A 26,785-nucleotide genomic window follows, 5' to 3' on the forward strand; every position below is an offset into this window, starting at 1 on the left:
ATAATCATCTGGGTCCAAACAGTTGAAAGTACTGTGGTTGAGAAACCCTGCTTTAGAATAGTGTTATTTCTTGCATGTGGAAATCTGTTATAATAAAGAAGAAAATAACATTTCCCAATGTAACCTGATTCAAAATATCATCATCAACACATTATTCTCTAGATCTGCTTTTTTCAGGCAAAGAAAATGTTACACTGCAAAGCCTAAAAGAAACACAGGAAGAAGAAACTACTATTATATGGGAGATTAACCAGAAAATATCACTGGGGACATGAAAGGGGGAAAATTTTCCTCAAACTCCATCAACTATGCAGTTTTAAATACTGGGTTGGCCAAAAAATTTTTCCATACAGAAAAACTCAAAGGAACTTTTAGGCCAACCCAACAGAAGAAAGGTTATAACGGGAAATGATAAAACTGCTGACAGTTTGTCAACATTCCCTTCCACTAAAGCACTTGAACCTAAATTTTCCAAAGCTATGTCATGGGCCAATGATAATGTGGCAAATTTTTAGAGCCATTAAGTTGTTTTGTTTGTTTTTCAAATGGACACATTTCCTGTATCTATCAATGCTTCTTTAGTCACTAATCCATCAAGGACTATAAAGTTAAATCTTTATTCTTTAAAATTCTATTACCACATTATTTTAAGACTTTCTAGGTACCCTTAAAATGATATGAATTCACAACCACTCAATACTTTTCAATACCTTATTTTAAAAACAGAAATAAGATCTGATTTTCCTATTTAGAAAGCTATTTCCTCACAATTTTTAATTTCTTTTTTATATTTTTAAAATTTATTTTTTCTATTGAAGTATAGTTAATTTACAATGTTGTGTTAGTTTCTGGTGTATAACAAAGTGATTATATACTGTTTTTCAGATTCTTTTCCATTATAGATTACCGTGCTGTGTTCAGCCACTAAGTAGTATCTGACTCTTTGCAACCCCATGGACTATAGCCTGCCAGGCTCCTCTATCCATGGGATTTTCCAGGCAAGAATACTGGAGTGGGTTGCCATTTCCTTCTCCCTCTTGACCCAGGGACTGAACCTGTGTCCCCTGCATTAGCAGGCAGGTTCTTTACCACTGAGCCATCGGGAAGCCCAATGTATTTTTAAATTAAAAAAATTAATGTTTAAGAGAAATTCAAGCCTTAATAAAATCTTGCCCTTTAATTTATGTAAACTGACATAGGCCCCAGTCTAAGTTTTCTTTAACCTTTACAGAAGCCTTTTTTATTTTCTTCAGAGAAGTCAACTATTTTCACAACTTACATATCAAAAATATTTTTTGGAAATTTTTTTAAAAAATTAAATATTGAAGTCAACCATAATATTAAAAAGGGTAAAACAAATATGCTTGAGATATAATTAGATATCCTTCTCATCTTTTAACCTGTGTCATTTCAAGTTTTCTCTTAATCTCAGTACTTTATGTTAGAGAACACTCTAACATGCTCTATCAAGCTTAGTTTTTTTTTTCCATTCATTAATTTATTGAGTAAACGTTTACTGAGTGTTGATTACTGCCAAAGAATAGGTTCTTTAACATCTCCACTTTAAAGGCCTGGTAAATCTCTAGTCACTGTTTTTCTACTAAAAAGAAGGGAAAGACCAGTAAGTTAAAATGTTGGTAGCTTCAATTTGGCTTCCAAAAATAAGTAAGATGCCACTCAGTTTCACAGAGAGGAAATAATGTTGCCCTTGTGTACATCCACCTAGGAGCTAAAAGAGCAAGCTCTGGCATCAATTGCCCAATCTCAAAATCTTCCTTTTGACATGCCACTTACCAGACCCTAAGCAAGTTATTTAACATATTTAAGTTATTTATTTGCTCTATAAAAACAAAATAATTATGTCTCTAACTCAGGACTGTTTAAAAATTAAATGAGACATAAATGTAAAGTACTTAGCGAAACATAAGGCAAATGGTAATTTAAGCATATAAGGTGGGGGTCCCTAGAGAAACAGAATGAGGCATGGCTTTGTCGACAAAACAGAAGGCATTTTTGGCCTATGCCATTTTGTAATCTAAGCCTGGCTACAATGCTTAACACTGAGAAGAATTTAATGATAATGATTTTAAGGGAACAAAAGAACAAACTGCTTTCAAGCAAGAGAAGTAGCAAACTTAACAATAGCAAAACATAATAGCAAACATAACAAATCAGCTGTAAAAACTCACAGGTCTGTTTCAACAGTAAAGAACAGTATGAAGCACTTTCCTGAGCAGTTTTGCAGAATTTAAACTTCCCAGGCATTCAATCTCCTGATCAACTGGAAACTGAGAGATGATGATGTTCATCTTTTCTGACCCTCGTGACTTCAATCAACCAAAGCTTGGACTCTGTGAGACTATCCATGCCCCTTTATAATTATGCATGTACCAGTAGCTTAAAGCTTCCCAAAAGTTGCTGTTCATGGAGACACTGCACTGGGGAAGATCCCTGGTATTCTCCTTACTTGTTGCAAGTGCTAAATCTTTTTCTCCCAGTCTTTGACTTGGCTGTATCTTTTGGCTAGACACTCACCAAGAGGTAAACCCAGTTTTCAGGTAACAGTAAGGGCTCAAAAATTATTATCTATTTTTATAATAACATACAATAGCATATGATATTATTATGATGTGAAGACTAAATAATCACCTGTGTTCTTAATCCAAACTACTATACCAGAAATAATAATAAATTTTTAAAAATAATTTCTAAACCTAACTGCATTTATTTCACTAATTTATCACTAGGATATAGGTGCTGTAAAAATTCTCCAAGACAAAAAAATCTAATATATTATTCTTCTCATAAAACATGATGTCTTAAGGCCTGCTTTTATACTTCTAAAATTAAAAATGCCCCAAAAAGAAATATAATGCCAAACAAAAACATTTGGATAAAGGCCAAAAAAAAAAACAAAAAAAAAACCTCCTCTTTAAATGCCCAAATCAAAGCATTTTGTATTTCCTTTATGGAAATGAAAATTTTAATAAAGTTTGTAAAATATAATATAATGACTTCATCTATGTAAGGAGAAAAAAATAACTTGTAAGTTTCTTTAGAGATAATCCAAAATTAACAATTATGTAACAAACTACTGAATTACTAGGAGGATAATATACTTTATGAAGTGTTACTGACATTGAAATATTATTTATTTAATATATTTATATAAAACAAGGACCTAAAATTAAATCTAATAAAATCTGGTTATTTTTAAAATGGGAATTCAGACAAAAATGAAATAAATTGGTAAAATGAACACCAACAAATTAAACTGCAATGCCCACAATTCCCACTTTTTTAGATCCAGATCAATACTTGGTTGGTTATCAACTAAAAAAATTGGCATACATATGCATGAAACAGCACTGCCCAGCAATACACAGCAATACCAATAGCCAAAACAGTGCTAATACTTTGATGCTTTAACAAAACAAATTTCAAGTAAACATTTCCTCACCTGTTATCAGATGGCAGAAGAGAAAGCAAAGCCAAAGCTGAAAGTTTTCTTCTTTCAGGCTGGGTAATATTGTCCATGCGATCAACCCACATTTCAATCATATTTCCCAAAAGCTGGTCCATCTGAAAAAAAGACCAGGAGGCATCTCAAAATATTTGAAATGCTCTTTACTTATAAGTACTGTTAAAGGCAAAAACCTCATAAAAAAGGTTAAAGTACAATTCCAACAAACCACAGAATTGGAATACAAGAATGTGGGGCAAGCTGTGAGCTGGGGAAAAAAATGAGCAAAATCAGAAATGGAATCTAATTAATCTTGAGAGCCAATTAATTGAGTGCCAAATAGACTTATTCAACTCATCTAGGCTAAGGGTCCACTTGTTTGGACAAATGCTAGTCTAGACGCTGCCATGAAAGTATTTTGCGGATATGATTACATTTGCAATGAGCTGACATTAAGCAGATTACCGTAGATAATGTGAGTACAGTGTCATTCAATCAGATGAAAGCCTTAAGAAAAAACTAATGTTTCCTATAAATAGAAGAAATCCTGTCTCAGGAATGTAACACAGAAATCCTGCCCAAGTTTTTATTTTCAGCCTGCCCTACAAAATTAGAAATTGCTAGTCCCTGAAATCAATCATATGAGCCAATTCCTTCAATATCCATGTGCACAACTGTATGTGTGTATATCTCTCAATCTCTCTACATACACACAGAACTGGCTCTGTTTCTCTGAAGAACCCTAGCTAATGCATAGGTAAAATCTATATAATAAAACACGACCGAGTATACGCATCATGTAGACTGGAAGTGGGTCTCAGGTTTGCTTATAAACATTTGTACACTTCTCACACCTTTTAAAAAGTGCATTTAACAGCAAAATCTGTACTTCAGAGATTTTAGTAACATAAGATCAACCTTGAGTACCCATACTTTCCTACTTCTGTGCTTCTACATTTTTCCAAGAAATGCTTCAATACATTTTTTCCAACACAGTTTAAAAGATAATAAACAGTCAAGTGAACACTTATTGGTTCAAGACAACCATTTATACTTGAGCTCCCCAAATGGTGTGCTGTGTCCTAAGATGCCACAGTGAACTCACAAAGCATTTAAAATTATTCAGAGAAACACAGTGACATCTGTCGATTACTGCAAGAACTACTAGTTCAATATAGTTCCCAGTTTTAACATTACATTCCCTTTGATGACTTCCTATCTTTGCACAGTACTACCAAAAAGTCAGGGTCGAACAGAAGATGAAAGTGGAGGTGTCCAACCTGAAACTAAGGTTAAGAATCTTGGTGGTGCCCAGTGGCCATTCATATTCCACTAATCAGTAACTGCGGCTATTTAAGAATGAAATAAAGATGTTATTCTTCAGATTTTTGTGTATAATTTTCAATAGATACAAAGTTATAAGGACATGAATACAAATTAAGTTGTTTGGATTGCGTAATCAAAAGAACAGTTAGATATTTACTCTAGAGGCATTGTGAAAATGTTACTAACACATTAAGGGCACCATGAAGCAATACAGTCTAGTAACTGCTGATTTATACCATGTGTCTTCAATGTTCACAATTTGGAAACGAATGGCTCAGATGCTTTACAGATTTACTGCAATTAATATCAAGTAAGCAAGATTTTAAAAACAAAGCATAACCATACAAAAGAAAGTATCAAGTTACTAAAATCTAATATATACAGCTAAAGCTAGAGTAACATGTGGTTGAAATGAAGATGTAATCAGCAGAGACAGGCATCTCTACGGTCTAATATTATTTATAACTTACATTTATTTGCTCTATTATAAAAGTAACAACAGCACATAATAAAAATAGAAATAAGACAACTGTAACAAATGTTGATGACTAGTTATAGTGAATCATGAGGCAAACAAATTCTGCAGTATTTCAGAGAACTATTAATTTTTAAAATTAAAGTACTTCTTAAGCAGCATAATAAAAAGATGATGAGATTTCTCTACCTTGAGAACAAACGCCAGAATCTACCCTGGCAGGTCATGCTAAAGATACCACAATTAAATAAATACCCATTGTAGAAAGAAAAACTTTTATTTCTGACTGGTTCTATCGCTTTTATAACTTTAAAGAATATGACTTATGCTTTCTGTAAGAATTAAGTAGTTTTATATAATTATATTCCCTGTAGGAACAGAATAAAATGTTTATGTAAATAGCGATCTTTTTTAAATGTTGTCTTCTTAATCTAACCTTCATAGCAGCTGCTATTCAAGCAATAAAATGTCACTTTTACATAAGATTTCATGAAAAATCATTCATCTTGTAGAAATAAAAAAGTAACTTCAATCTCTCCAGTATCAGAAAGATATGTGCTATTTCAAGTCAAACAGTTAAAACAGATTAAGGGGAAAATAATCTAACTGGCAGGTCTTGAAGAAAGTCATCTCCTTAAGATGAAAAATTTGTAGAATTGAAGTATGTTATCAGAATATTTCACTCCTCCCCCCAAATTTACAAAGTCTAAATTATAGGGCATTGCCAGAAAGAGTAAGATGATAATGTTTCTAGAAAACAAAGAAATACTCAAGGTATAGTTCAGTCTTAGTTTTGTAGAAAGAAAAACAGATATTATTCCAATTATTCAGCTACAAACAACTTACTGAATCTTTAAAAATAAGTTATTTACCCTAGAATCATACTGACATTGTGAAAACAATTTTAGTTCAGCATTGAACATTTGCTCACTCCCTCTGAAATTCCACTAAAATGAGAGTAAATAAATACAAAAAACAAACAAATAACCTCACAGGGTCTATAAAAGAGAAGAAACTACAGTTGATAAAGATGGCAACAACTTCTTAGAAGATGGCAAGTGGATGAAAGAGTGCTTAGTAAGTGACTTAGCAGAACAAAAAAGCCTGGAAAAAAACTGCTTGCCAGGGGAAAAACAGTCTAATGCAAATAGACTTGTTTCTCAGAATCTTGCAATTATCAAGCCACAAAGAAGACAGAGGCATAGAGCTCGAAGACAGGAAAACTAGCTGAGAATCTGTATAAGGAACAATTAGAAACTTCCAGATCACCATCCCCACTCCTATGGGAGTACAAAGATTCAGTATCTGCAAAAACAAACTCTGAGAAGTTCCAACTCAAGGCATCAAGAACAGGGGGAAGACAAGGTGAGAAACAAATTAAAATTAGATGATCTAAATGAAAATCAAGATGTTGAGTGGTGACAAACCATAATCCCCAAAGCCCTTCCCCCCATCCTGAATTCCACAACAAGTGTTTACAAGAAGAAAGATGCTATCCCTTGGAAGAAAAAGGAAGTCTAAAGAGAAAAAGGGCCTACAAATACTGTCATTTTCTAGCAAATTTCCCTACAGCAAAAGCACCATTCTTCAATACTCTAGGCTCTAAACTGAATTAGGTTTTCGTCTAAAAAGTATTCTTCATTCAAGACAGAAAATGACTCTGAAAGACTTTGATTAGCAAATGCTTAGAGGTGGACTAAGCAGGTGCACTGTTCTAACAGTGACTTTTACAATGAACCCAACTTCTTACCTAAAAATAAAAAATCATTCAAAATTAACTTGGTTTTCTCTACTATCTGACAACTGTTTTCAAATGTTTAGAAGAGACAAACCCTTCTGCAACATCTTTGCTTGTTCAAAGCTATCTGGATTTACTGGAACTCATTTTCCTCCGTTCAGTTCAATTCAGTCACTCAGTCATGTCCGACTCTTTGTGACCCCATGAATTGCAGCATGCCAGGCCTCCCTGTCCATCACAAACTCCCAGAGTTCACCCAAACTCATGTCCATCGAGTTGGTGATGCCATCCAGCCATCTCATCCTCTGTTTTCCCCTTCTCCTCTTGGCCCCAATCCCTCCCAGCATCAGAGTCTTTGCCAATGAGTCAACTCTTCACATAAGGTGGCTAAAGTACTGGAATTTCAGCTTTAGCATCAGTCCTAGTCCTATTTAATTCAATGTCCTTTAAAACTGTGCTCACAGTCAACAGTAATATTTCAACTACAGTAATATCTCATTCTCTAACATGATGGCTTGACAATTTTTGGCCAATTCTTTGTGAAAACACTTTTTCTTCACATTGAGAAGTGAAAAAAATAAATGTCCCATGAAAAGCCAGTGTTCTTACTACAGTGAGAGAAATAAGTCTGACCCTATATCTCTCTCCAATCCTTCATACTGTCAACAGGCTGAAGCAGCACCAGCACCTGCCACAGGTCATTATTTCTATTTTGCCAGGAACAAGGCAAGGATGCCAAAATTTACCAGTTCTATTCAACACAGTATTGGAAGTTCTAGCCAGAACAGACAGACAAGCAAAAGAAATAAACAGCATCAAAACTGGAAAGGAAGAAGCAAAATTACTATGGTCTGTGGATGATATGTTCTTATATATAGAAAGTCCCAAAGATGCCACCAAAAAAAATGTGAGAATATATAAATTAAGCAAAGTAGAAAAATACAAAGTCAACAAACAAAAGTCAGTTGCATTTCTATACATGAGCAATGACCAATCTAACAAAGAAAGTATGAAAACAATTCCATTTATATTACCATCAAAAAGAATAAAACACTTAGGAGTTAACTTAACCAAGGAGGTGAAAGACATATAACAAAAAATACTAAACATTTCCTATTAAGAAATTAACAAATAAAAACATATCCCACATTCATAGATTGTAAGACAATATTAAGAAATGTCAATACATCTACTGAATCATAGAAAAAGCAAAAGAATTCCAGAAAAACATCTGCTTCATTGACTAAGCTATAGCCTTTGACTGTGTAGATCACAACAAACTGTGGAAAACTCTGAAAGAGATGGGAATACCAGACCACCTTACATGCCTCCTGAGAAACCCATATGCAAGTTAAGAAGCAACAGGTAGGCCAGACATGGAACAATAGACTGGTTCAAAATTGGGAAAGGAGTGCACTGAGGCTATATATTGTCACCCTGCTTATTTAACTTATATGCAGAGTACATCATGAGAAATGTTGGGCTGGATGAAGCTCAAGCTGGAATCAAGATTGCAAGGAGAAATATCAATAACCTCAGATATGCAAACGACACCACACCTATGGCAGAAAGCAAAGAAGAATTAAAAAGCCTCTTGATGAAGGTGAAAGAGGAGAGTGAAAAAGCTGGCTTAAAACTCGACACTCAAAAAACAAAGATCATGGCATCCCGTCCCATCATTTCATGGCAAATAGATGGGGAAACAATGGAAACAGTGACAGACTTTATTTTCTTGGGCTCCAAAATTATTGTGGATGGTGACTGCAGCCATGAAATAAAAAGATGCTTGCTCCTTAGAAAAAAGCTACAACAAACCTAAATAGCATATTAAAAAGCAGAGACATTACTTTGTCAACGAAAGTCTGTCTAGTCGAAGCTATGGTTTTCCCAATAGTCATGTATGGATGTGAGAGTTGGATCATAAAGAAAGCTGAGCACTGAAGAATTGATGCTTTTGAACTGTGGTGTTGGAGAAGACTCTTAAGAGTTCCCTGGACTGCAAGGACATCAAATTAGTCAATCCTAAAGGAAATCAGTCCTGAATATTCACTGAAAGGACGGATGTTGAAGTTGAAGCTCAAATACACTAGCCACCTGATGCAAAGAGCCAACTCACTGGAAAAGACCCTGATGCTGGGAAAGATTGAAAGTAGGAGGAGAAGGGGGCATCAGAGGACAAGATGGTTGGATGGCATCACTGACTCAAAGGACACGAGTTTGATCAAACTCCAGGAGACAGTGAAGGACAGGGAAGCCTGGCGTGCTGCAGTCCATCAGGTCATGAACAGTCAGATATGACTCAGCAACTAAACAACTACCCTCAAAGCAATCTACAGTTTCAATGCAATCTGTATCAAAATCTCAATGATATTTTTTCTTTGTAGAAATAGAAAAAGCCATCCTACAGTTCATCGAGAATCTCAAAGGATCCTGAATAGACAAAATCATCTCCGAAAAGATGAAAAAAGCCACAGGACTCACACTTTTGAATTTTAACATGCATTACAAAGGTTTAGTAATCAAAATTATGTGATAATCATACAAAAGTAGACATACAGATCGAGAGAACAGAATAGAGAGCCCAGAAATAAACTCTTGCATAAATGATTGAAGATCATTCAATGGGGAAAGGAATATCTTTTCAATAAATGGCACTGTAAAAAGTGAATAACCATATGTAAAATAATGAAGCTGGATCCTTATCTCATACCATATACAAAATTCAACTCAAAATGAGTCAGAGATAAACCACAGGACATACTGTATAGCACAGGGACGTATAGCCATTATCTTATAACATACACACCACACATACATACACCATGGAATATTACTCAGTCTTAAAAAGAAAGGGAATTCTGACATATTCTACAATACTATGAACATTCAGACCTCTGGAGAAGGAAATGGCAACCCACTCCAGTATTCCTGCCTGGAGAATCCCACGGACAGAGGAGCCTGGTGGGCTACAGTCCATGGGGTGGCAAAGAATCAGACACGACTAAGCACGCACACACCATGAATATTCGGAATATTAGGTTTAAGTGATATGTTAGTCACAAAAAGACAAATATTGTATGATTCCACTTATATGAGGTATTTAGAGTAGTCAAAAATCATGATACTTTTTATAAAGTACCATGGGACTTCCCTGGTGGCTCAGAGGTTAAAGCGTCTGTCTACAATGAGGGAGACCTAGGTTCGAGCCCTGGGTTGGGAAGATCCCCTAGAGACGGAAATGGCAACCCACTCCAGTACTCTGGCCTGGAGAATCCCATGGAGGGAGGAGCTTGGTAGGGTACAGTCCATGGGGTCGCATAGAGTTGGACACGACTGAGTGACTTCACTATGGTGTTTCCAGGGGCTACAGGGAGAGGGTAATGAGAAGTTATTATTTAAAGAGTACAGAGGTTCAAGTTATATAAATCTGAAAGAGTTATGGAGATGGATGGTGGTGAAGATTGTACATTATTATGTTTAATACCACTGACCTGCATACTTGAAAATAGGTAAGATGATAAATTTTATGCTATGTGTATCTTATCAAGGAAAAAAAACAACTTGGGAAAAAATTTACCAGTAACTTTTCACTTCCCACAGCACACTGGACATAATTCTAACATAGGACTTATAACAACATTACAAAATGGCCTGTTAAGTACTCTCTCCCTTTAAAAAGCAAGCTTGTCAAACCAAGTGTCTCCAGTATACAGTGGAGAAGTGCCTTTTTCAGGATGCACAGGAGGCAGCGGAATGTGGTCACTGAGATGAAGTGAGGTTACTGGGGTGTGCCTATCAAGTCCATCACTCACTAGCTTTGGAGACGTGACCAAGTCACCAGATCTCTCCAAGTCTCAACGTTCTCAGGCGTGAGATAGATATACAAATATTATTACCTCCTTGGATGGTTGTGAGGATTTTAAAAAATACAAAAAAAATTATAGTTATTGCTAAGATCACTCAACAGATTTTGCTGAACTCAACTGAATACACTCTTGAAACTTTTAACATTATTCCATCACAGCTAAATTTAATGAAGCCAATGAAAAATCTCTCCTGTCTAATCATCAAAATGAAGTCTAGGTTCTCTAATTAGGTTAGTCTACTTCTGTAAAACTAACATACATTCTACAATTTGCACTTCCTTACTCTGGATTTTCATTAAAAGTAGAAATGGTAATATCTGTTTTAGCCACAAACCTAAATTTTTCACAAATTGCCCCTCCATTCTAGAGATATCCGTCAAGTACATTCTACCTTCTACATTTTATAAACCTTAACAGATTAATCACTTAAGACATAAAAATCATATTTTACTATAATGTGTGAAGTCTCAAGTAACCAACTCATTGAAGAACCTATTCCAAACTTACTCAGGTGATTGGTTTCAATTTAGTATGCTTTTAATAAACTTCTGCTGAAAAGGTCATTTCCTACCGTAATGATGATAGAAATACTGCATGATATTAAAAACAAGCTCATTAAAGAAATGAAAGAAAGGTAGTACGTGACTGTATGTAAAGCATTCCTGTTTCATTTTATGTATGAGGCAACAAAAACTACCACCATAAACAAATCAAAATTCTATCCTATAGATAAGTAGAATAACATAGTCTATTTTGAGAGAGAACAAAATTTAAGTTTCAAATTGCCACTCACGGGTTCATCTTTCTTCTTTTTCCCAAATTATCATATGGAATAGATTATTAAAGATTTAAAGTAACAAAAATACTTACTTCAAGGTTTTTTTCATTGACTCATTATTTTACCAAAATTTTTCCAAACTTTATTTGGATAAAGATTTCTTTAAGTACATAGATTCTTACCTCTTGATTAAATTTATGTGCCATCTCATTAAGAAGTGAAGAAAAAAAACTAGTGTTTTGTAGCAGGACTCGACCCATAACTCCGAGATATGTTGACATTACTACAGGATACCTCTGTGCAATTAAAATACAGCACATTTAAAACTGTGTTATGGTACAAGTATAAACAATAATAAACAATCATTGACAAAGTAACAATCAACAGGGCTATGAACTGAACTGATGAAATAATATTCTCCTTTATACTGCTTCTTTAGAATGAACTGCCAATATTGTCGAGTTCTAACTAACTTACTAAATATGTATGTCACACAAGGTAATATATATGTATTATGTACATATTTATATGGATTATATATGTATATATATAATAAAGAGAGGAACAAAGAAAGAATATTTATCAATGCCATACTTACACATTTATATTACTTTAAAAGCTCCTAACATACATATTTAGAGTCTATCATAGAGCCTAACTTAGAAGAAAACCAGCGTTTTCATGTATTACATAGTTCTATGTAACGAAACCAGCACTATTTTCCCATTCCTATGCTTAACATGTTTGTGTGTGAGCACACACGCATATGACTGAAAGACATGAGACAGCAAAGGAAATTCACACTTTCCGATGCAGAGACAGAAACAGCAAAGCTGTATCACTGCCCTGAAATTGAGGTAATGTACTTCAAAATAAAGAGAAAGTCCTTTTTACATCTAATAATGAATAAGAAGTAATTTTCCAAAGAATAAGTAAAATAGAAGCCTAGAATCTAGCATTAACATTAGAAGCTTAAGAAAAATCTTACCTCCCCTTCTATAATACCTCTGAAAATACAGGGTAGAATTGGTTGAAACATTTGTGGGCCTAATACTGGATTCACCTTAAGGGCATTTTCCACAACCTAAAAACCAAATGACACAATGGTAATGCTTAGTAATACAGGTCAATGCTTTATGCAAAACACAGGTAAAGAAAATAATATATTAAATACACATACATACAAACATATGAAATATTCATTATCCTGACACTAAACACACTTCTATAAGATAGTCCACTAAAAATTACAATTCAATTTCAAGGATATAATATTTAGACACAGCTATATAGTTCACATAGAATTATAATTAATCACATTCTGATAAAACAAGCTTCATGATGTCAATGTACTTCTTATCTTTGCATTTTAAACAAACAACCCTTACAAAATGTTTAATGATGCTTGCTTAATGTTTGGTATTTGTTTAATATTTATGGCCTTATAGAGGCAAAAGGCATTTCAAAAGTATTCTAATAGTGAAAAGCGAAAATTAGTAACAACTATACTCACTATACAAAATGAAGCCTACATTTAAAAATTTTATTTACTTATTTTAATTGGAGGAAAATTACTTCCCAATATTGTGATGGTTTTCACCACACATCAGTATAAATCGGCCAGAGGTAAACATGTGTCCCCTCCATCCTGAATCCCCCTTGCACCTCCCTCCCCACCCTATCCCTCCAGCTTATCACAGAGCACCTGTTTTGGGTGCCCTGAAGCCTGCACTTTTAATTTATCAGTCAACTGGATGGAAAACAAATGCATATAAACTGTGTATTTATTAAATGAGAAATAATCTTACTGTATTTATGATATAATCATACAGATTATTAACCATGCACACTGATTGTGACATGTGAAAATTTGAAACATAAAGTTCTTTTATATGAGTGAGATGAAGGGGAGGGAAAGTCGCTCAGTCGTGTCCGACTCTTTGCAACCCCATGGACTATAGCCTACCAGGCTTCTCAGTCCATGGGATTTTCCAGGCAAGAGTACTGGAGTGGGTTGCCATTTCCTTCTCCAGGGGATCTTCCTGACCAAGGGATCGAACCCAGGTCTCCCGCATTGTAGGCAGACGCTTTACCCACTGAGCCACGAGGGAAGCCCCCCTGAGTGAGATGGGTTCCTTCTAAAACAAATACAGCATGAAATTCAAACTGGGCTGGGATTTTTGTTTTGGTGGGCAGGGGTTGGGGTACAGGGAGTGAGGAAGGCAGTGGTCAGAAAGCAGTAGTGAGGATCAAGAAGAAAGGCCCATACTTCTGGCCCTACTGCCTGAGGGGTAAGAATGAACACAGGCACCATTTGAGAGGGTTGCGGGCAAGTGCCGATCTCAAGGCAGAGGCAGGCTTCCCTGAAGAGCTTCCAGCAATGGTTCTCAGGACTGACTACTGGCATTCCCAGTGGGACAAGTGTTTACTGTGCAGGAATATTCCACCTATCAAAGGGTTTTAAGCATCTCTGATCTCTGCTCATTATGTTCCAATTACATGCTAGTATATTCAAAAGCAGAGACATTACTTTGCCGACTAAGGTCCGTCTAGTCAAGGCTATGGTTTTTCCTGTGGTCATGTATGGATGTGAGAGTTGGACTGGGAAGAAGGCTGAGAGCCGAAGAATTGATGCGTTTGAACTGTGGTGTTGGAGAAGACTCTGGAGAGTCCCTTGGACTGCAAGGAGATCCAACCAGTCCATTCTGAAGATCAACCCTGGGATTTCTTTGGAAGGAATGATGCTAAAGCTGAAACTCCAGTACTTTAGCCACCTCATGCGAAGAGCTGACTCATTGGAAAAGACTCTGATGCTGGGAGGGATTGGGGGCAGGAGGAGAAGGGGACGACAGAGGATGAGATGGCTGGATGGCATCACGGACTCGAAGGACGTGAGTCTGAGTGAATTCGGGGAGTTGGTGATGGACAGGGAGGCCTGGCATGCTGTGATTCATGGGGTCGTGAAGAGTCGGACATGACTGAGCGACTGAACTCCAATACAGTGACAACCAAATACACCTTGTGCATTTCAAAACATTCTCAAGCAAATAGTACAATGAATGACAAGATTCTTTCTTTGTCCATGAGACAAAAGGAATGTCCAAAACAAAGTTTAAAAATACAAAAACTTTTACTGTGGGCCAAACACTATGCTATCTACTAAGAGATACAGGAAAAAAAAAAAAAGATATCACAGTTTATGATGAAAAGCCACAGGAAATGATGAGATTCAGAACATAATTAAATCTGACCTCAGTAAGGTTTGTCAAAAAAAATCAGACTCAGAATAAAGAGGGGTGAAGGTGTAAATAAGCTACCCAGAGGTAGATGTCACTAGAAATTTTATCTATGAATGGAAAGTAAGGCCATCTGCTGACTGCTGGACCCACTTTACCTTTCTAAAACTCCACTAAAATTAGAGTAAGAAGATTTTAAAGGGAGGGGGAATAATTTTAAAAGAACAAAAGGAATGAGAGATGAATACTGGAAGGTACAAAAAAGAAATTCAAGAAGTAACTGACTTATCAGATGAGAGAAAGCTGAAACCTAAGGCTGCAATACAGAAAGCCAAGAGCAACTCAATGTGTATCAATTTTATCTTCTCCCTACAAATTCTTCAAGAGATGGAAATACCAGATCACCTTACCTGCCTCCTAATAAACCTGTATGCAGGTCAAGAAGCAACAGTTACAAATGGACATGGAACAACGGACTGGTTCTAAACTGGGAAAGGAGTACATCGAGGCTGTATATTGTCACCCTGCTTATTTAACTTATATGCAGAGTACATAATGTGAAATGCCTGGCTGGATGAAGCTCAAGCTGGAATCAAGATTGCCAGGAGAAATATCAATAACCTCAGATATGCAGATGACACCACCTTTATTGCAGAAAGTGAAGAGGAACTAAGGAGCCTCTTGAGGAGAGTGAAAAAGCTGGCTTAAAACTCTACATTCAAAAAACGTAGATCATGCCATCCCGTCCCATCACTTCATGGCAAATAGATGAGGAAACAACAGAAACAGTGACAGACTTTATTTTCTTGGGCTCCAAAATCTCTGTAGATGGTGAGTGCAGTCATGAAATTTAAAAAAAAAAACAAAACAAAACAAAACCGCTTGCTCCTAGGAAGAAAAGCTACAACAAACCTAGAGAGCATATTAAAAAGCAGAGACATTACTTTGCCGACAAAGGTCCATCTAGTCAAAGCCATGGTTTTTCCAGTAGTCATGTATGGATGTGAGAAAAGGAAAAGGGAAGTGAAGTCGCTCAGTTGTGTCCGACTCCTTGAGACCGCGTGGACTGTAGCCTACCAGGCTCCTCCATCCATGAGATTCTCCAGGCAATAATACTGGAGTGAGTTGCCATTTCCTCCTCTAGGGGAATCTTCCCGACCCAGAGATCGAACCTGTGTCTCCCATATTGCAGTCAGATGCTTTACCCTCTGAGCCATCAGGGGAGCCCATTGAGGATGTGAGAGTTGGACCATAAAGAAAGCTGAGCACCAAAGAATTGATGCTTTTGAACTGCAGTACTAGAAAAGATTCTTGAGAGTCCCTTGGACAGCAAAAGGATTAAACCAGTCCATCCTAAAGGAAATCAGTTCTGAATATTCATTGGATGCTAAAGCTGAAGCATCAATACTTTGGCCACCTGATGCGAAGAACTGATTCACTAGAAAAGACCCTGATGCTGGGAAAGATTGAAGGCAGGAGGGAAAGGGGACAACAGAGGATGAGATGGTTGGATGGCATCACTGACTCAATGGACATGAGTTTAAGCAAGCTCCAGGAGTTGGTAATGGACAGGGTAAACTGGAGTGCTTCAGTCCATGGGGTTGCAAAGAGCCGAACACTACTGAGTGACTGAGCTGAACTGAACTGAACTACCTCTTCTCATCAAAAACCACAGGAATTAGCAGAGCCATAAATCTCTGGAAAGGAGGGTAAAGGAAAAGCTAAAAATAAGACTGGTTGGAAGTCTACTTAAGAAAAAAATTGCCAGATATTCCCAAGTCTGCATATTTGGGCAACTGACCAATGGGGACTCCCCACCCCAGGAGAAGACAACTTATTTTCTTTAAAGGGTCTAAAAGAGAGACGTTTTAGACTAAATGGGCCCAGCAGTGCCTGGTACTATTAATTGAAATAACCTTACATCAAGGCACATCCTTGTAAAATTTCAGAACACCAAGAACGATAAAAAGAAGCTACAAGCTGGGGAGGGGAAACAGGCAGAGAGTCAGCCTGACTCTGAAAGAGACTTCTTCAAGAAAACTGAAGTACAGTAATAAAACCCCTATGGGTCAATCTGTCTGAATATGTGGAACAGAGAAGTTGTAGACAATTTAGTGCCCTTAAAAAAATTACACCGAAAAATTTATTAGCTCCAAACATTATAGAAGTTTGTGCAGAAAAGGAAAAGTAACCACATGCTAAACATTAAGACTTTTAATATATAAATTCATTGAAATGAACCATTCAATACAATCCAGCTCTCTGCCATTAGGCATTTTCTTTATACACAGAGGTAAAGTTACTGTTGTGTAAAGGATTCACTTATTTCAGAACTAAAATGGAGGAGTCTTTGCAATCAAAAAGGTTAGGAACCACAGAAACTATGAGATCCTTTCTGAAGAATTATACAGGAAAATGCCATTATCAGACTTGGAGGCAAGCACTGTGGATTAGAATTAAGAGAAAATTCAGAAAGTATAACTGATCAGATATAGAAAAGAATTTGAACAGCTGATCAAAGGTGAAGAAGACTGGGAATACTCATTTTCACATATGGTCAATGGGTACAATTGTGATGCCATTAATAATAGTGAAGCTTTGTTTTAGACACAGTGAACCTGAGATAATTTTTCCTGCAGGAAAATCCATATGGGAATGGTCTTAATATTATTTTCACACTCATGACACTCCATAGGGTCCACTTTCCAGGGAAGTTATTGCAGCTGTGACTGAAAAATCATAGAGTTCAAATTATGACTATTAACAAAGTGAAAAAAGAAGGTTCTTGCATAATGATCAAAATCCTATCTTTCGCTTCTAAACAAGATTTTTGAAAAACGCATCTAGTGGTTTCAGTGGTAATAAACAACTCTGCATATTTTAAGCAAAATGCATGTATACCTAGATGGCCAAACATCTCCAAGAGGAAATAATACTAAAGAGAACTACAATAATAAATAACAGGTAGTTTTATTAAAAGATAATTTATAGATATTAAGATAATTAAAACGTAACTTACTCCTCTTGGAGGGTAGGGGGCAGAATCATTATGTCCTCAGAGATTTTAACATGTTCAACGTGTTTTAATGCACTTATTTTAGTTTCCATGTTCAAACTGTACCCTTACTAGTCAGTGGGAGCTCCTTCAAGTTGACTCTTGCATTCTTTAGACAGAATCCCATCTTCTCTTCCTTCTGGCACAAGGAGACCTTTCCGGTTTATCTTGTGTCTGTCCCACCTGAGCTCTGGAGTCAACCAGCAGCAGGATATAGTATTCATAGACTGCAGTATTTAATCTACATTCTGAGGTGCTTATTGTCACTGAACTGACACTGGTTCTAGGTCTTGGCTTACATGAATTAGGAAATCTATATTTCTCTTCCTGAGAAGCATATACCAATAATTCATCAAATTCAATTTAAGATTATAGCACTTTACGTTGTTCGGCCGCTAAGTCGTGTCTGACTCTTTGCGACCCCAAGGACTGCAGCATGCTAGACTTCCCTGTCCTTCACTATCATCCTGAATTTGCTTGAAGTCATGTCCATTGAGTTGGTGACGTCATCCAACCATCTCATCTTCTGTCACCTGCTTCTCCAACTGCCCTCAATCTTTCCTAGCATCATTGGCTTTTCCAAGTTGGCTCTGCATCAGATGGCCAAAACATTGGCACTTCAGCTTCAGTGTCAGTCCTGTCAGTGAATATTCAGGGTTGATTTCCTTTAGGATTGACTGGTTTGATCTCCTTGCTATCAAGGAACTCTCAAGAGTCTTCTCCAGGATCACAGTTTAAGCATCAATTCTTCGGCACTCAGCCTTCTTTATGGTCCAACTCTCACATCCATACATGCCTAGTGGAAAAACTACAGCTTTGACTATATGAACCTCTATTGGCAAAGTGACGTCTCTGCTTTTTAATACACTGTCTTGGGTTGGGAAGATCCCCTGGAAGAGGGCATGGCAACCCACTCCAGTATTCTTGCCTGGAGACTCCTCATGGACAGAGGAGCCTGGAAGGCTACAGTCCATGGGGTCTCAAAGAATCGGACATGACTGAGTGAGTAAGCACAGCACAGCACAGGTTTGGCATAGCTTTTCTTCCAAGGAGTAAGTGTCTTTTAATTTCATGGCTGCGGTCACCGTCCACAGCATTTTATGTAACTTCTTTGATTTTATCGTTCCATCATTCTTCCCTTGTATTGAAAAATATCACATTCGAATAACCCTATCTGCTTCTTACTCCTATGTACAAAATATCCACATATGGGTTTCAAAATAACAATACCAATATTACTGATAACGATAACAATACTGAAAGCAATTACAATTTCCTCATGTTTCTTTCTGTTTTAAGGTTATATCTCACCAGGAACATACATATAAAATACTGTGTATTAAAGTTACTTGAAATATTCTCAGATGACTTATGCCACTAACACAGTAATAGTTAGATTCAAATGTTTCCTTTTTTAAAAATCTTTAGAACTGCTTTTACTTTTAAGTCATGTAAAACGTCTCTATGACTCCAACCCCTAAAGTACAAAATGTACTTTCTGAAAGACTTGGCTTGCATTCTCAGTTTGCATTCTCTGCCCCTCTTTCCCCTACTTAACCACTTTCATTAATTTGGTTTATTTTTCCATTGCTATCTATGTGCACTCTTCAAATATAGGAAAACTCTGGACTCTGTTCTTTGCTTATAGTTTCAAATCACTCTGAAACTGTATATAGATGTTGTCTTCATTTCTTTCTAAGGTTGCACAGTATTCCTCTGTGGCTGAATAAGCTGTAGTACCTCCTATTCTATCATCCAATCCTCTATTACTATTTTTATCAGCATTTTGCTATTACATACATAACTTCTGAATTTTAGTTTCAATCCACCTCCTTTCTGATTATACAGTTTAGAAACAGACTATTTTTATAGTTACTGTGAAAAATGTAGGCTTTTAGTTTGTGCCTTACACTCAAATCATTTTTTGGATTTAGGCTTACGCAGCATACAAAGTGATTAAGAGCACAGATTCTGAAGTCAGAAAGCCTATGTTATGTCACGATTCTAATACTTACTAGCTGTGTGACCCTGGACAAGGTATTTATTTCTTTGTGATGTAATTTCTCATCTGTTAAAATGGCGGAGAGAACCGTACTATCATCATAGGTTTACATGTTAGAAATGTGTAGTAAACAGTAAATGCTAGTATTAGCTATAGTTATTACAGAATAAATTATATCTTAAAGATATGTGTGCCATCTTAAATAAGGCTTATCACAGTGAATAAAACCAATGCGGCTTACTACTGCTTGATAAGACCATGATAAAAAAGAGAATTTCTAAACTCAAATTGGTGTATACAATAGAGATAAATTTCAAATTTAAAAAAATGTTAATTTAAATTTGTGTATTTTTAGAATATAATTGCATTCATCTAGATAATTTGTTCCAACTCACAGAATACAATAAAGCCTATTTTTGCTCCTAAAGCAGGCATACTTATCTCTCTATCCAGTTTTCATAACATTATAATTTTCTGCTTCAGAGAACAAAGAAGCTACTTCCAGATACTGTCAGAAGTAGTATTAACAGTGACATTTAGTCAAAAATACATTAAAAAGGTTATATAGCATACTCTACTAAGAAACAGTATCTGAGAGACATTAAAAAATGAAAAAATGAGTTAATATTAAACTATTATAATTTTATTGGAACTCTGAGAATAGGAAAATGCCAAAAATTTTGAGCATTATCTCAGCTTTCAAGTGCAAGCATAATAGCACCATTATTCTAAAATATTATTTTGCATAAAAAAATGCAAATAATTCATGATAATGAGTATATGTCTAGTATTTAACATCCATTTAATAAATAATTAAATTCAGTTTCTGGGATTTCAAATCAATATGAGGTTTAGCTACAGCAATGCTACATAAAAATCGTCTTAAACACAGGTTATTAGACTGCCAATTTTTAATTCAAGAATTTACATACTATTAATGACCCCCTGCTGGCATACTAAGCTGGTTTAAGGTGTAATATATGTTAAATGTTACAAGCATTTCAGTGTTTATTTGGATGGTAACTGATCTGTGCTGAATCATTCAATCAAAATCCATTAGGCACAACTGGGGAATAAATAATGACATCATCTTCTTTCAGTTCAAGGAAAAAGAAGCAAATAGATTCCTTTCCAGTAAAACTATAAAGGTAGTATTGTACATTATGTAAACTTGAAATTTTCCATAATAAAAAGTTTTATAAGATTGTGTTATTCTGTAAAGGAATAATTTAAAACAACTATATTTTAAAGGCCAGCTGAGATACATGGCTTTGGAAAAAGAGTAAAGCTCTATCACTGTGTAAATTACCTACTTAAGTCATAAAAAATTTCACTAATGTATTATTTTAAACAAACATTTATTTATCAGTAAAAGTAATGTTCAAAGGAGGAGTTCCTAGGTGGACTGTGTTCCCCAAAGGGAGATTATATAATTAGATAAAAATAGCCAACACTTATACTGGCTGATTATATGATAGGCAATATTTTAAGTGGCCTATACATATAAGGTTATGCAATCCTTACCTCAACCCTAGGAAGTACGTAAAGTTTTTATCCTTCTTTGACAGATCAAAAGTGAGGATCAGAGATTAACTTGCTCACCTCACCCAGCTGTGAGGTAGCAGAGACAATATTCTAATTGTAGCAGTTTTGTTTAAGCCATCTGCTAAGTTACCCTACATCAAGAATATAACTTAAATAGAAAATATTCTCCTTAGGAAATATCCTAAAAACTTGCCTCATTTTTCAAATAAATTTCACAATCTCATTCTGTATGAAGAACAAGCTGTCTTTCAACAATTACTTTACTAATAATATTGCAGAAAAGCAGGAGGAAAAATCTCTCCATTTAAATTTTTTCTGGTAGGTGTTTAAATATAAGAAAAATTCTAAGTTTTTCATCACTTAGAATTTATAGATTATAATTTAACACAAGAATTTCAGATAATGGTAATTACATATTATTAAAATCATATAGTATAACACCTTTTATAATAAATATGAGAATTTAAGTCCAGAATGTACTCAAGGATGTGTAAGTAGCAGAGCTGGGTATACAAAACCAAGACACAGGTCAAGGAGAAAATAACATTCCACATGCAGTTATTATTTACTAAACTTAGGCTCATGGAAAAGCTTACAGTCAAGAAGAGAAAGATAAAACACACACTGAAAAATCTACAAAGGCAACACCAAAATGACAAGGCAACTTTCTCTCAAATTTCTATCACTCCCACATTGCCAATCAGTTATATCTCAAACAGAATTAAGTTCCAAGTATCAATTCCTTCTATCTCTACTTTCAGAGAAGAAATTATCACTGAGGCAAAAGATGAAGCTGAGATTCTATAAGACAGATGGAAGTTCCTCAACATAATCAGTTTGGTTAAGAGCGTAAATGCAATAAAAATTCACAAAAACATTTTAGCAAACAACAGGACAAATGTTACTTGGCTTGTAAGCTTTAGGGCTAGAATACTTTGAAATCAGTAGAAGTGAGGTTGACAGACACATGGTGGGAAACAGGCCTCAAGTATCTGGGGTCAAGACAAGTCACACACAGATTATTACTCCTTCAGGGACCCACAAGCTTCTCAGGAACAAAGGCCTATACTCCCATCCTTTTATCCCCTACTCTAAAAAAGAAACCAAAGAACCCATGAAATTCAAACCAAAGAGTTCTGCTGTATTTTCATTCTATATTTACCCACTTCCTAGCTTACAATACTATGATTTCGGATTTAAGTTTCCATTGTGATATCAAACATAAAACATCAAATCAGAGAGCGTGCTGAAGAATGTAATGGGTTAGATAAATAATCTTTCTGGGAAAAATCAGAATTAACCAAAGAACATTTTATTTAAAGCCTTTCTGCAAGAAATCCCTCAGAAGTCTACGATGACACTTTAACTGAATCATTCTTAAATATCAACAAGATAGAGTTCATTTAACAATGAATACTGAGGGGCCTCCCTGGTGGCTTGGTGGGGGGAGGGGGGTCAGTCTGCCAATTCAGGGGAGGCGGGAAGATCTTTGCAGGTATAATTATAATTAGGATAAGCCCCATCCCTGGTGGTCAGAGGGTAAAGATCTGCCTGCAATGGGGGACACCCAGGTTCGATCCCTGCATTAGGAAGATCCCCTGGAGAAAGAACTGGCAACCCACTCCAGTATTCTTGCCTGGGAAATCCTATGGACAGAGCAGTCCATGGGGTTGCAAGAGTTAGACATGACTGAGCAAGTAACACACACTTAACCCATTATGACTGGTGTGCTTATGAGAAGAGAAGACAGAGATATAAGGAGAAGGTCACGTGACAACCGAGGCAAAGACTGGAGTGACGCGTGTTTAAGCAAATGAAGTCAGAAACTGCTGCTAACTACCAGAAGCTACGAAAAAGGCACGGAACAGATTTCCCTTTAAAGTCCAAAGAGACAGGGTGGCCCTGCTGACACCTTGATTTCCAACTTCTAGTTTCTAGAACTCTGTGACAGAGATAATCACTATAAATACCATAGATTAGTTCCTGTTGTTATAAACCACTCAGATTGAGGTACTTTGTTATGCTAGCCCGAGGAAACAAATATCATTCTTAATAATATCATCATTTTCTCATCGCTTTACAATTTAACACTTCAGTAATTTGGCATATGAACCTCTCCAATTTACAGATACTAAAGGTTTTAAATAACACCATTATTCCCACCCTCAACAGATAATTCTCACAATAGTCCCTCTGTTCTTGTTCACTTCTCTGCAGTATTTAACACTGTATTAATCTAATTCACCCTGCCAGGATTGCCAGATTTAGAAAATAAAATACTATGTTTTATTGGCAACCCTAAACCTACCAAACAGTTAAGACTCAGCTCCCATCTCAACTCCCTCTCTCTGAAAAATGTTTTCTGCAAAATGCTGGGTTGGAAGATCACTTCTATACTCCCAGAGGAACATAAAGCAAACACATAGCAATGTCTAATAGCAGAAAGTGTTCATGACAATCACCTGGGGAACTTTTTAAAAAGAAATCCTAACATCTTATGTCGTACTCAAATTTACAAAAAGTTCACCAGGTGATCTGAGATATCTCTAATCTAAAACTATGTAACACAATAAATATGGGCTAACTGTTCACCTGCTTCCAAGCCCCCAAAGAATGACTACTCAAGAGCAGAAACTGTGGTTTTCCCATCACGCGTGCCTAGAAGAATGCACTGAAGATCAACACCAGGGGGTGGCAGACAATGCTGCTGGGCCAGATCCAAACACCTGCATGATTCTGTTGTATACATGTAGTCTATGCCTGCTTTCAATCGACAACAGATACAAACACTTGAGACAAAGACGCTATGGCCCACCAAACCTAAAACAAGTACTATACAAAAAGTCTGCTGACATCTGACTCACACGGTCAGGTGAAGCTGAAATTGAATGGCTCTATGAAGACCTACAAGACCTTCTAGAACTAACACCCAAAAAGAGTCCTTTCCATTATAGGGGCTGCTACTGCTGCTAAGTCACTTCATTCGTGTCCAATTCTGTGCGACCCCACAGACAGAAGCCCATCAGGCTCCCCTATCCCTGGGATTCTCCAGGCAAGAACCCTGAAGTGGGTTGCCATTTCCTTCTCCAAGGCATGAAAATGAAAAGTGAAAAGTGAAAGTGAAGCCGCTCAGTTGTGCCCAACTCTTAGTGACCCCATTGACTGCAGCCTACCAGGCTCCTCCATCCATTGGATTTTCCAGGCAAGAGTACTGGAATGGGGTGCCATTGCCTTCTCCATCATTATAGGGGACTGGAATGCAAAAGTAGGAAGTCAAGAAATACCTGGAGTAACAGGCAAATTTGGCCTCTGAGTACAGAATGAAGCAGGGCAAAGGCTAATAGAGTTTTGCCAAGAGAACGCACTGGGCATAACAAACACCCTCTTCCAACAACACAAAAGAAGACTCTACACATGGACATCACCAGATGGTCAACACTGAAATCAGACTCATTATATTTTTTGCAGCTGAAGACAGAGAAGCTCTACACAGTCAGCAAAAACAAGACCAGGAACTGACTGGCTCAGATCATGAACTCCTTATTGCCAAATTCAGACTGAAATTGAAGTAGGGAAAACCACTAGACCATTCAGGTATGACCTAAATCAAATCCTTTATGATTATATGATGGAAGTGACAAATAGATTGAAGGGATTAGATCTAATAGACAGGGTGCCTGAAGAACTATGGACAGAGATTCGTGACATTCTACAGGAGGCAGTGATCAAGACCATCCCCAAGAAAAAGACAAAATGGTTGTCTGAGGAGGCCTTACAAATAGCTGTGAAAAGAACAGAAGTGAAAGGCAAAGGAGAAAAGGAAATATATACCCATTTGAACGCAGAGTTTCAAAGAATTGCAAAGAGAGATAAGAACGCCTTCCTCAGTGATCAGTGAAAAGAAATAGAGGAAAACAACAGAATGGGAAAGACTAGAGATCTCTTCAAGAAAATTAGAGATACCAAGGGAACTTTTCATGCAAAGATGGGCACAATAAAGGACAGAAATGGTAGGACAGAAGCAGAAGGTATTAAGAAGAGATAGTAAGAATATACAGATGAACTATACAAAAAAGATCTTCATGATCCAGATAATCACGATGGTGTGATCACTCAGCCAGACCTTCTGGAATGTGAAGTCAAGCGGCCCTTAGGAAGCAGCATCACTAAGAACAAAGCTAGTGGAAGTGATAGAATTCCAGTTGAGCTATTTCAAATCCTAAAAGATGATGCTGTGAAAGTGCTGCACTTAATATGTCAGCAAATTTGGAAAACTCAGCAGTGCCACAGGACTGGAAAAGGTCAGTTTTCATTCTAATCCCAATGAAAGACAATGCCAAAGAATATTCAAACTAAGGCACTCATCTCACATGCTAGCAAATTAATGCTCAAAATTCTCCAAGCCAGGCTTTAACAGTACATAAACTGTGAACTTCTAGATGTTCAAGCTGGATTTAGAAAAAGCAGAGGAACCAGAGATCAAATTGCCAACATTCGCAGGATCATCGAAAAAGCAAGAGAGTTCCAGGAAAAAAACATCTATCTCTGCTTTATTGACTACGACAAACCTTTGACTGTGTGGATCACAACAAACTGTGGAAAATTCTGAAAGAGATGGGAATACCAGACCACCTGACCTGCCTCTTGAGGAACCTATATGCAGGTCAAGAAGCAACAGTTAGAACTGGACATGGAACAACAGACTGGTTCCAAATCGGGAAAGGAGTACATCAAGGCTATATATTGTCACCCTGCTTATTTAAGTTATATACAGAGTACATCATGAAAAACACTGGGCTGGATGAAGCACAAATTGGAGTCAAGATTGCTGTGAGAAATATCAATAACCTCAGATATGCAGATGACACCACCCTTATGGCAGAAAGTGAAGAGGAACTGAAAAGCCTCTTGATGAAAGTGAAAGAGGAGAGCGAAAAAGTTGGCTTAAAGCTCAACATTCAGAAAACTAAGATCATGGCATCTGGTCCCATCACTTCATGGGAAATAGATGAGGAAACAGTGGAAACAGTGGCAGACTTTATTTTTGGGGGCTCCAAAATCATTGCAGATGGTGACTGCAAATATGAAATTAAAAGACGCTTGCTCCTTGGAAGTAAAGTTATGACCAACCTAGACAGCATATTAAAAAGCAGGGAATTACTTTGCCAATAAAGGTTCGTCTAGTCAAGGCTATGGTTTTTCCAGTAGTCATATATGGATGTGAGAGTTGAGAGAAAGCTGAGCACCGAAGGACTGATGGTTTTGAACTGTTGGAGAAGACTCTTGAGAGTCCCTTGGACT

The 26,785-nt window shown here is 36.6% G+C and overlaps 1 protein-coding gene across 3 annotated transcripts in view; it reads right to left on the reverse strand.

Annotated features, from left to right (window-relative positions):
- The window catches only part of IPO11 (importin 11), a 189,076-nt gene that overhangs the window by 53,696 nt on the left and 108,595 nt on the right, over positions 1-26,785 (reverse strand). For all 3 annotated transcript variants that reach the window (XM_069556319.1, XM_069556320.1, XM_069556321.1), the window contains exons 25-27: positions 12,635-12,730; positions 11,829-11,942; positions 3,461-3,582 (exon numbers count right to left, since the gene is read on the reverse strand). In XM_069556319.1, the coding sequence (XP_069412420.1) occupies positions 3,461-3,582; positions 11,829-11,942; positions 12,635-12,730 (332 nt within the window). The remainder of the gene's footprint in view (positions 1-3,460; positions 3,583-11,828; positions 11,943-12,634; positions 12,731-26,785) is intronic.

The sequence above is a fragment of the Ovis canadensis genome, chromosome 16, assembly GCF_042477335.2.
Source record: "Ovis canadensis isolate MfBH-ARS-UI-01 breed Bighorn chromosome 16, ARS-UI_OviCan_v2, whole genome shotgun sequence".
NCBI lineage: Eukaryota > Metazoa > Chordata > Mammalia > Artiodactyla > Bovidae > Ovis > Ovis canadensis.